The 12,897-nt window shown below is 35.0% G+C and overlaps 1 protein-coding gene across 1 annotated transcript; it reads left to right on the top strand.

Moving 5' to 3' along the window:
* The first annotated feature begins 1,088 nt into the window (after positions 1-1,088).
* On the top strand, positions 1,089-11,110 carry LOC150104273 (protein Wnt-8b-like). Its single transcript, XM_090396450.1, has 6 exons — positions 1,089-1,342; positions 1,532-1,565; positions 7,592-7,730; positions 8,279-8,404; positions 9,118-9,264; positions 10,617-11,110. The coding sequence occupies exons 1-6, from the start codon at positions 1,089-1,091 to the stop codon at positions 11,108-11,110; spliced, it is 1,194 nt and encodes a 397-aa protein (XP_090252576.1).
* Positions 11,111-12,897: the final 1,787 nt, after the last annotated feature.

Raw genomic sequence — 12,897 nt, 5'->3', positions numbered from 1 at the left:
CTCTACTTGCAATTGCTTTCCAATTAAGAATTTTATCTTCATGTTTTCTGTTGACTACTATTGCTACTTCTTCCTTTCCTCGATCATTATTATCTGAATATAACATCCTTCATTTATGATTTAGTGAGATTTCGTCTATATTTATCTTCTTTGTCTCACTATCGCCAATGATGACTAGGTAGTAATTTTCTAGTTTTTCTGCAAGTTCTCTTTATATATATATATATATATATATATATATATATATATATATATATATATATACCACCATATATACATATATACACATATATATATATATGGTGGTCACCTTATATGTAGGACCTCCTTTCACTGCGATGACTGTAGCATCCCACTAGGCTTACTTTCCACAAGCGTACGGTCAATAGACATTTTGGACGATTCTTCCTGTGGACATGTAAAGAGGTCATGAGCTGTCGTGGGGTCAACGTTCCTTGACCTCACCAGACGCTCCAGTTCGTCAGACAGGTGTTCAATAGGGTTGAGATCAGAGAGCTCTGTGTAGGCCCGTGAAGTGTGGTGACGTTCATATTCACAAACCAGGCAGTTCCAGCAGCAGCAGCAGCCTTATGACAAGGCGCATTGTCTTGCGGAAAGAGACAACAGTTGGTTCTATAGAAACGCCACAAAGTAGGAAGTATTACATTGTCTAGAATGTTCAGATACCTCTCGGAGTTCAATGTTCGTGGCACCACAAACAGAGGTCAAACCAGAAAGAACAAGACCATATTATCACACCACCACCACCGAATTTCATAGTTGGGGTTATACACTCTGGTAGTAGACATTCACAGGGTATCTGCCATACCCGCACCCGTTCATCTGCTGAATAGAGGGCGTAACGTGATTCGCCGCTCTATAAACAGCTTTTCAAGTTTCTATGTCCCACTGTACACGCTCTTTGCATCACTCAAGACGACGGCATGTTGGTTCAGGTAATGTAGAGCTTGCATATTACTGTCCTACCTTGAAAATACAAAGGTGTAAACCTCGTTTCTTAAGGTTTTTATGCAGATTCGTGTTACAGTAGATTCTTGGAACTCCACGTTCAACAAATCGGTCTATGAATGGCGGTTTATATCATTAATAACACCCTGGGTGGTCCACTGCTGATACCATATGCATTTGATTCCCTGCGCTCTCATCTCAGTACGGTATCACTGATTATTGAGCATGGATTGCCCAAGTTTTCAACAGTTTGTCCTACAGATAGGCTTGCAACATGGCATCCCAATGTCTCTTTCAAACTTCGTCAGTCGCCTTCTCCGGACGCAGTTGCACTGAATTGGGAGCATCAAAAATATGCACTTTACTCATGGGGGTTTGTGTTTTGAACTTCTTTCCAAGCAGTGTATAGAGCAATGCCTTTCTAGTTATATAAAAATGGTAATGGTATTGGATAAACAATCGGAGACCTTTTATACATTTAATGAATAGAATTTTCATAATTGCTCACCGGTACTGGTAAAGCATTAATGATCCTTTTTTTTTCTTCTTTTTCTTTAAATAGGTCATTCAGCAACTTACTGATGGCCGGCACGAAGGTAAGAATTACATCAATGAGACTGATTATGTCAGACATAAAAATGTATTATAAATCTAAATTATGAGTATGCATGAATGATTTGAATATATTTCAGAGTCGCCGCCCCTTTCTCTCTCTCTCTCTCTCTCTCTCTCTCTCTCTCTCTCTCTGTGTGAACTAATTGTGCACATTAAAGAATTTTAACCAATTTCGTTCCTCTCATAAGCAACTTATAATTGAAATTAAGATATTCAGAATTAAATTATGAGGTATGTGATGATCCCAGTCATGTTAAACAAAATGAAGAAAAGTTTCATAAAATTTAATTAAATTTAAATTACAAGAGGCTTAACGAACTGTACAAATTATATGAATAGTTTTCTATATTAAATCAATATACGGTATTCGATCGACCTTAAATGATTTACACCATATTTGCTACTGCTAATATAGTGAAGCATTTCTCAGGGCTTCAGCAACAATACTCAATCTTATACCCAATATCACAAAGGGACACAAGGCATTAAGCAATGTGTATTAAGCAAACTTTTAATTGTTCTTAACCATTGTAAAGGTTTATAAATATTGAAGGCTCAAAATTTTCTAAAAAAAAAAAAAGAGTAATTAAACTTTCTAAAATTTTTTTCTAATTTTTTTTTTTTTGACATCCTTCTAGATATATTCTCCTCCGCGATGCAGCGTTTTCTAGTCCTCCGAACATCCAAAAAAGTGTGATGGGATATAACTGAAATAATGTTGAAATAATATTTGATTAATGAATGGTAGCATCTCATACGCCTCTATCAAGCAGTCGAATGGATGATTCTGCTGACGTTCGCTGCTTTGTCGTCGCTACTATGAAAAATATCAACATCTAAAGTAAAAGAGCTTTTTGACTGAAAGTGAGTTAGCCGATTTCGTAAAGAATTGCAAAGGTGATTGCTTCCATAACTAATTTAGGTGAGAAGATATAGTGAAGTCATTCATGAACTTTGGGACACATAACAATGAACATTAGCCGGCCTATTTGGCAGAGTGGTTGGCGTATTCGCTCTCTAACCAAAAGGCTGCGGGTTCGAATCCGGCCGTTGGCACAGCTGTTTCTGATTGTGAAAATGCTAGTAGATGGTGTTGGTGTAGTTGCGGTTCGTTGTAGTTGGTGAAAACAGAGAGTTGTAGAATAGGTGCTTTCCCTCGATGAGTCTTTGGACTCCTGGAGGTGTAACGTAATAATAATAATGAGTGGTCAGTAAGTGGTTGGAATGCATGGTTTTGGTCAGGAATTATAAGGGTCAAAGTGTATAGTTGCCTAGGTAGCATCTGTAATTAATAAAATCAGAAAACTGATGTAATACAACAATAGTAACTTCCTATTTTTTTTAATTTTTTATTATTATTATTATTTATTTATTTATTATTATTATTATTATTTTTTTTTTATACTAGTTAATACCTACTTTCACGAAATCGTTCAAACCAGCCAGTGAGAGAAGTTTGGGAATATGTTTTTTTTTTTTTTTTTCTCTTCGTTTCTGTTGTAAATTTAAGAAGAAAATTTAAGAAAACTGTATGTTTGTAGTATCCCTTCTCTCTCTCTCTCTTTCTCTCTCTCTCTCTCTCTCTCTCTCTCTCTCTCTCACACACACACACACACACACACACAGAGCAGCAGCAAGATTTTCGAAGGAATTCCCTTGAGCTTTCAATGAAATTGTTAACCCTTCCTCGCACGCGCGCGCGCGCACGCACACACACACACACACACACACACACACACACACACACACACACACACACACACACACACACACACACACACACACACACACACACACACACACACACACACATCTTTAGAGCTGTAGGAGTTTTCACATATGGGATATGGTTGTTGCAACACTGAATTCACTTTTGGTTCATACCTAATTCACATTCACAGCGCGAGAAACCCGTCCTTGATGGCGTTCATTTCAATATTACAATTAAAACAAGTGTACACAAAGGAGTAATAAAGATCTAGTATAAAAAGTAAAAATTAATTCTTTCAGATTAACAAAATATTTCAAAATTTTGTTAGCATGTGAGATATGCTGGGATCAGACCATGAAATCTTTTTGTTCAAGGTCGATGTCACGTCCGTTATGTAACGTTAGTACCTAATTATGCCTGTTGCATGAATATAAGTACTAGCTTCATTTATCACGTATAATTTTGCTGAAGTCAAAAATGCTTTTTTTCCATTTATTTATTTTCATTGCCTGTTTATTAAGTAATTACGTTGCTGGAAATGGTTTCAAAGATATGCAGAGCTTTATATTTTGTCTGCTAAATCTTCTGCACTCTTTTTTTTTTTTTCACTCCTGAATTAAATTTAATACAAAGTCGAATTTCTATATATAAACATACAACTTTAGTTTCTTAATTAGTAAAATGCATCAGTGGATTATGCTATGGGTTCAGAGGCGTAGCTAGTGGGGGGCGGAGGGGGAGGTCCGTCCCGGGCGGCACTTTGAACTTTTTTGAACTCTTGCAGTTAACTCTAAAATACAGTCTCGTGAACTCAGTTCCAAATATTGTAACACTACTGCAAATTTTCCTCACGATTGTGTAAGTGCAGCTAGTTGTGAGAGGAGTTTTTCTAAATAAAAGTGATTAAGAATTACCTACATTACTATGAAATAGACTTTGTCAATATTATCGACGATTTTGCTAACAGAAAAGTAAGAAAAATAACATTTTAGAATGTTAAAATTAAAGTTTTACTTCAAAAATAAACATAGTGTTTTAATTTATTTCCCTATACGTCGTTTTGACTTTTTGTAGTATTTTTGTTGTGTATTGAGAGGGGCGACAAACTCAGGGACCGCCCCTGGCTGCAAAAGCTCTATCTACACCACTGTATGGGGTATTAATGGTGCTTACTAACAAATCCATTTATGATTAACCCTTTTTTGTATATTGTAAGTACTTTCTCCTGAAGTAGATACGATTACAGTTGTTTCTTTCTGTTTTTTTTATGTGACTCCCACTGATGACAATTTTTGTAAACCTATATTTTATGTTTACAGAAATAGAGATTTTTTTCTAAGTTTTATTCATTTTTGAATTTTTTAATTAATTTTGGCATATTCAATGCTCTAGTAAACCAAACTTGGTATTTTTTCAAGCCTTCCTTAACAGACGGAGAAATAATCTCACGCCAGGCGATGAAATTCATTGCATTCACGGCTGGATGAAATTAAGTAAAAAAAAACAAAAATAGAAATCTACGCCAAAGGGGGGGGGGGGGAATCCGAACCGTATCATAATAATGGGAAACCACTCTGCCAATCAGACGGTCAAATTTTGGGTAATTTTTCTTTAAAAAAATTAATTAAGTTTTAAGATTTTTGTTTTGTTAGTTTTCTATCTGTTATTTCTCAAATCGTAAAAGATTTTCATACAAAGGGAAGAGGCTGTAAAATGTTTACAGATTTTTCTTAATTACTTTCAACTGTTAGCAAAGAGCCACGACAAACAAGTCCACAATTGCTCACTTTAATCGTTTGTGGAAATTTCCAGACTGTTTGCATTGGTTGACCTAGAAAGTTAATGATCACACGACCTAGATGGCGCCAAAAACGTATTGATAGAACCTACTAAACAATGACAGACGCCAAACTAACTGGTGCTAAACGGATTGGATATTAACACAGAACCATAAATACGCCATATGTTACACTTACTGCCGGAATTCATTACGGAACCATTTACTGTGGGTCCCTTGAAGTCTGAGGTCTATTCCGGAGTATCCTGAGTTTCTAACACGTGTGAACGTGTTTCTTGACTGTCCTGATTCACTACCGGTGACAATCGAGACATCAATGGTGACAGTTTCTCTAGAGGATTCCTGTCACCACTACCTTTCACTAAAAGGGGAGCAGAGAAAGAACGCCTGAGGATGTATCCGGACTTGTCTTGTCTCCGGGAGGTTATGTTCCCACGGCTACTTAAGGCGTAACTGACAACGTGTGATTTCCACGTGCGGTCCCGTCTTACCTGGGTGGCAGACGTAAAGTGAAATAAGAAAGGCCGACGAGCGGCCGCCTTATCAGCTATAGTCGGTATCCAGTAATCCGTTTTGTTACAGTCCTTGACAGACTTGCTTAATCACATAACCATCCTCCAAGGGAGAAAATAGCAGTCATCTATGCTTCTTTACACATCAGCTTGCTTTCCTGGCTGTTGTGAGGATAAAACATAAACAAAGCGGCCCAAATTACTTCCACTCCTATGCTGTACTGTTAAGTTATTTTGAACTCGCCTTTAAAATCACGTGCAGTCACTGGAAATAAGACTAACTGATGTTATAGTTTTATTTGGCTATAGGGGCTGTAAACTTATAAAACTATAGTTTATTTGCCTAGACGAGAGGCTGAAAAAAATATAGTTATAGTTTTTGCAGCATCTAATAGAAGACTGATATGCAAAAGAAAAAGAAATAATAATAATTAAATAAAATAAAATAAAATAAAAAATAAAACAAAACAATAGTATAACCACATATTTGGTAAAACGTCAGTTTCATAAATGTATGCTTCTTAACGGACTCTTTAGATTTACGTATGAATATCATCGCCAGAAAGATGATATTCATATACATTGTGTATAAGGAAGTCCCAGAGAGTCATTGTGCAATGAAAGATCATAGAACTGGTTTGGTCTTATTCTTGTCATGCACCCTCAGGTTTGTGTTTAGATTTGAAATGAAGAGTGCCTCTGATTGTATTTGAGGCCATATCATTGGAGAGAAAAAATTCGCTAACACCAAAACCAGCATGTTTCAATGAATTTATCGTTCCGTTTAAGACCACCACCCTCCTTATTGGTTATCTGGGCCATAAACCATCTGCTAAGCAGTGAGTAGGCCAAGATGTTGCCAAGAAGCTTAGGGTTCTCTCCAGAATGCTCACCTTATAAGGGCATTTAAAAATTTTAAACGGCTTTCTCAAAAATGTTAAGACCTTTCTCAAAATTAAGGTGGCAAGTCAAATTTTGTTCAATTAGTCCGCGAACCCCTGAAATTCATGAATTGCATTTGAAATTCTGAAAATTGATATTTTTTTACTGAAAGAGGAAATATCGCGTGGATATCATACTCTCTTTCCATTAAAAGCAGGCTGTGGGTTCTAATCTCATCATGGATATGGATATTTGTAAACATCTGTAGGTAGTAGATGAATTTTACTTGGTGTAACACCACCCCATTATTATAATGTCTTGAAAAATTTTCTCAAGTGTCTAGATTGGAGGGGGGGGGATGTTTCCGGCTTATCTAACCTTATCCCACTCGCAGTGTTAATACTAATGAATTATTGTTTTACAACTTTTCGTTGGCGGGATATAAGTCCCACCAACCTTTACATTTACACCTAAATAAATAATAGGTGTAACTGTACACTTTCTGATGCTTTTTAAACTGTTTATTTAAACTTCAATGGATTTAAGTCACCAAAATTTAAAATCGAAACTGGGGGAAAAATCCGTTGAATATTTTAAATTAAAATAAGACGAGGTAGAGTGCTAAGGTTTGATAACCACTGGTTCGGATCATACGCTTGAATAATTTAAGCAGTTCCATGCTTTCTTTTCATCTAAATGGAGATTATTCTCGCTGAAAGAGCACTGACATACCCTCTTCAACGCACAAACACTAAACGCTTGCTATTTGTTCAGAATAGTGGCCTCATCATCGTCACCGACTTCCTTTTGATGGGGCAGTGCAGATCGTCTTTCTCACCTACCGAACCAATTCTGAGTTTCTGAGCTTGCCTCTAATAAGGAGGTGCATGTTGTCTACTTGACCTCCAACAAAGCCGCAGATTATTTACACACAGCGGGAGAGGGACTCGGGTTTCCCTGAGACGCTTAAGGTATTTACTGCTGAACTTTCTTTGGAAACGTTAACACTGCATGAGAACAGAGCTTCCTTGTCTCCTCCTTCCTTCCCTCCCACTCTATCTTTCTGTGATTTTATACATTTGCTTCTTTCTTTCTTTCTTACAGGCCAACGTACAACTTGCTGAGAGCGTTGCAGTTGGAGCCCAGAAGGGAATGGAAGAGTGTCAAACACAGTTTTCATGGGAGAGGTGGAACTGCCCCAAGAATTCTTTTACGATTTTCTCCAAAAGCAGCAAGCCATCAGGTAGGCAGGGAGTTCATTTTGTGTAACGGTGTTAGTGAGGTTTTAGAAATGTGTATTTAGTAGCATAAACTCTTTAGAAAAAGTGGTAATGAATAATACCTGCATAAATTTCTTTAATTTATACTTTATAATGATAAATATAACATTAAGATTGTTGAGAGTAAATAAAATTTATGACCAAAGTTATTCGGCTGATTTTGATATTGTCTTAAATATTCAATTTACATCAAATGTTTATGAATAATAAATACCCTCGATTGTTTGTTAATTCATGGCATATGCATAGTAGTTAAAAATGAAATATAATGCAAATAATAATATACTTGAAAGTAATATTTGTATAATAATAATCTATAAGTGAACAGTTGGATATCACATTGTTCTTAATCATACGGTAGTTTATGTCTGATACTTAGGCAATTTCATTCCTTTATTTGTGAAACATGAGCGGGGGTGATTTTATGAGAACTATTATAAGTTATAAATAATTTAAAATTTGTTTCCTTTGTTTTTTATTTGTATTATAATTTTTTTTTATATAATTGCAGCAAACAGAGAAACTGCCTTTGTTCATGCTGTCCTCAGCGCAGGAATCATGCACACATTAACAAGGAATTGTAGTCTTGGACATTTTGAGAGCTGCGGATGTGATGATAGTAAGAAAGGACCCATTGGTAAGCTGATCATGTATATTTACATAAGTAGCAATTATGTATCACAGAACAACTGCTTAAAATTTAGAAGTCTGAATAAATAGTGGTAAAAGAGATCAGAATTTTGTGTTAATAATCAAAGTAAGATAAAGATGGGGAAATAAAACTGAATTTAAAGAATGCGAAATAGATAGTAATTTACTATCTATTTCGTATACATTATTTATACAGATACATTATTTACTAGTGTAATATATCCAGCAGCCTAATCGCGTTGCAATTTGTAATATGTGTTTCGACTACATTATTTTGGTCTCTCAAACACATTTAAATTCCTTATCGGAAAATTTCAACCCGATATGCAGGTTCAATATAATTATATTTCATTAATATTAAATGTTATGCAGTTTTGTATGATTGCCAGTGTAAAAGTAAATATTGTAGAATATTTACTTTTATACTGAATCCACAAGAACCAATTCTGAAAATAGGGAAAAATTTGCCTGAATGTCATCAAATGCCTCTTTGTTTTAAAATGAATGCATTCATTTTAAAATAAGAGACAAAAGGTGACTTCATTCGTAAAGGTGACTGTATTAAAAGATATCTAGGAACGAAATCATAAAAGCGGATTATTAATTACAAAATAACTATTTAATTCACAGAAAATTTAGAGAAAACTATAATAATTTATAGAAAATGGCAGCAGATCATTAATGTGTCAATTTTTACAGGAACGGAAGGCTGGTCCTGGGGTGGATGTAGTGATAATGTGCGAGCAGGAGAAAAAATTGCCAAAGAATTTCTAGATACTAGAGAAATGGGACAAGATGCCACTGCCTTGGTAAATCTGCATAACAATCGAGTAGGAAGACTAGTAAGTAATATCGACAACTATTTATAAAATATAAGAGATTATCAAATTGGTTGTATATGAATTTTCTTTCTCCTCTTTAAGATTTCGAGAATGAAATTTCCGTACTTCGAGTGGAGGATGGGTCACGTGTCTTTTTTTCCCCTATTACTTTTAAAAATTTTAAAGTGAGTGCTCCTAAACCAACAGAAATGGTCTGATGCGAAACAGACTGAAAATTCCATATATATATATACGGGGTTCCCCATAAGTTCGCCAACTGTTAAGTAATCCAGGAATTTCTGATCCAGATTGGGATGAACAATGACAATTACCTTAAATTCATGTTATTCTGTAAAATATCAAGGTCCAAAAGCATATAAAATTCAAAATTTTCTTTCTGCAAGAGCTGGAATTTTATTTATCCAAGATTGTCCTTGCCAAGTTACTCTCTGCATGTACTACATGTAAAAAAAAGTTAAGGTTTGTTTCGAAGTTTAAGGTTGTATACTCGAAACATGCAGAGAGTAGTGCAGAGAATAATGCACTGCATTATTGACTGATCTCAGACGTAATAATAATAATAATAATAATAATAATAAACCATCACTTGAGAATGAAAATCCGATTTACAGCAATTTATCTCTTAACAAATTTACCATATTTTGTCAAATAAGCTATTGTACTCGCGGAATACCTTTTACTACCTCTCTAGTACGGCCGTCGATTTGTTGATTTTTCTGTTTAAAATATTTGGCAAGTTGACTCAAATACAGCTCAACTGGAGAGGGGACTTCCTTTCGTTCTTGATGATAAGATGTAATATACACCGAACGGTCAGCCACGTAAGCAGAACCTGTTGTTAATAAAAACGCGTTCTCGTACTTTCATTATTAGAAAAAGTGTCCATTCCTTCACAGATACAAAAATCTTAATAGCGTAAGTTTAAACTCCACCACAGATGTTGTTTATGAATAAAAATCTGAGATAGTTTTAATGCATCACTTTAGAATCTTTAAGCAGCCATAACTATTTCCGGTTTGTTATTATAGCAAGTTTTATTCAAGTGTTTGGCATGACGTCATGAATGCTGAAGCGGAACCATATCTATTTCCGTCCTATTCCTTTTATTTATTTATTTATTTATTTATTACAGATCCAATGTTCAGTAGCCGCTTTTGTCTCTTTCACTAATTTATGACCTTGTCTATATTCCGCTAGTGCATGAGCTGACGTTATGGAAAACATATGTTGAATTCAGTATAAATTAACAGGCAGTGTATGTCATTCATTTAGCCTTACATGTAGCATAAGCTGAAAGTTGTAAATTATTTTTGAAAAGGATTTTTTAAATAAAAATATTTAACTCTTTACAGGCAGTGAAGCAAACAATGAAACGAATGTGCAAATGTCACGGAGTATCTGGAAGTTGTGCTACTCAAATGTGCTGGATGAGGCTATCAGAATTCAAACTAGTCGGCGATCGTCTAAAGCAAGCTTATTTTACTGCAGTAAAAGTGGAACAGAACGATTACGTGGCAGTAGAAGTACGCCATCATGATCGCAGTGACCTTTCTGCCTTCAAGGTTTCCAAACAGCGTCTTGTGTATATGGAACCATCACCCGATTACTGTTTAGCAAACGCTACCGCTGGATTTTCGGGCACACGAGGGAGGCAATGCTCTCGTAATAGAGGTAAAGGAATACCTTTGACTGAAAGACATAGCTGCAAGACTTTATGTAGGGGATGTGGACTAAAAGTGAAGAAACGAGCTGTGGTTATTGAATCAAGTTGCAATTGCAAGTTCGAATGGTGTTGCAATGTGAAATGCGACACTTGTAAGAAGAGAGTTATGAATTATGCTTGTCGATGAACTCATTTACGTAAGTCCTTGACTGAGTGATAGAAAATGTGATGCAGCTGATTCTCTGTGTAGCATTTGGACAAATAGTCAACTGTTCTTACATCGCCGCACACACAAAAAAAATCACTCGCTGTATATAGCTGTCTGTTCATAGACATTTAAATTCGTCATATGACAACTGTTGTCATGTAAGGTACGACTGAAGAATTTGGAATGTATTCCGAAGTCACTGTGTTCTCAAAGCCTCAAAGCAAAAATGGTTTTGACTTTCTTTTCAAGGTAAAAAGAAACTGAGCTTGGTAAAAATATCCTTCTCATGGCTGGCGATTTCATACTGGAACGTTTCATATCGAAAAGCATCTGTTAACAAGGAGGTTGTGATTTCCAGTGAAGGCACGACTGAATGCACTAGTTACACGAACGAAGTATTTCATTTTATTGTGCATTGTTCTGTATAACAGATAAATGCAGGCATGGAGGAGGACGTTATTCATGTAAATGCAGTAAGCTCATACATGCTGAAATCAAATTTTATTCTTAAACAAGTTTCAGAGTCCCTCAAATGGTTCTCCAAAATAAAATGCTCATCCATCGGCCGCTTGCATTAAATTAGCTTCTCTCTCTCTCTCTCTCTCTCTCTCTCTCTCTCTCTCTCTCTCTCATTGTTGTTTTAATCAAAAGATATTATTTTCTGGGATTAGTACTCCAGTTTGTGGACACTTAAACATCCGACCAAACCAGTCTTTAATCTGCAGCATTGATGTAGTTAATAAGATTTAATGTATTTTTCCAGTTAATATGATTTAACCTGAGAGCATGCTGATATTCAACTTTTGTGGTAAATATGTTGCCCAGGGCAGGCAGGGTTATCAATACTTCATGTTTAATTATTTAGGTAACTATTGTTTCGTCATGCTAATTGTTCTAACACAATTTTCCTCTCTTTCTCTCTCTCTTTTTGCGCACACACACACACACACACACACACACACACACACTGATACGGAACCAAGAATATACAATGTCTTATAACTAAAAGTCCTTACTTCACTCTCAATATCGTAGAATCTGTTTATGAAATGTTGAAAGCTCCTCATCAATATATTCTCAATTACTTAATCTAAGTATATATCGTAATCATACCAAAGTCTTAATAGAGGTTCTTCCTGAATGGATAGATGAAATATAGTAAAATATAATTATTGGAAACATTAACAACAATTTACAAAAGCATAAAGTTAAAGGGATTCTTAGAAGTCATTGATAAACATTAAGTTAAAATCAATCTTTCAAATGATTCAGGTGCATTTTTTTCCAATTTTTATCTAAATAAATATTAAAATTGTGCTATTTTAAATAATGTTATGTGCTGAATTATTTTAATTCATGTAAAATATTGTGAATATAGTTTTGATGTACAAATAATGAATGATATATTTAACGAATCTTTAGTGTATTTTTTGTATTTTCGGTATAAAATTATTTTCACATATCATTTATGTAAATATCTTAGAATACCTGTTTTAGTTTTCTTTTATAAATAAATTTCTTTTCTCAGTCTTGATTTTTCCCCTCTTTTGAAGATGTAGAGTCGCATGGCATACGTTAATAATATTTTATTATTAATAATAAAAATATTATTATTATTATTATGAACAAATTACTGTCGAAACAGGAATGATATTTTTGATTTCAACAGGAAAAAAAAATTATATTTCGCAATTTACCAAACGCTGATTATGCATTCGAAGATGTCAAGATGTTTACTAGGTTAGAGTTCCTTGTAAAAACACTTA

The sequence above is a fragment of the Typopeltis vanoorti genome, chromosome 8, assembly GCF_054136105.1.
Source record: "Typopeltis vanoorti isolate ZY-2024b chromosome 8, IOZ_Tvanoo_1.0, whole genome shotgun sequence".
In the NCBI taxonomy this organism is placed as follows: Eukaryota; Metazoa; Arthropoda; class Arachnida; order Uropygi; family Thelyphonidae; genus Typopeltis; species Typopeltis vanoorti.
The sequence above is the reverse complement of the archived record's forward strand: the minus strand, read 5'-3'. Positions and strand labels throughout refer to the sequence as shown.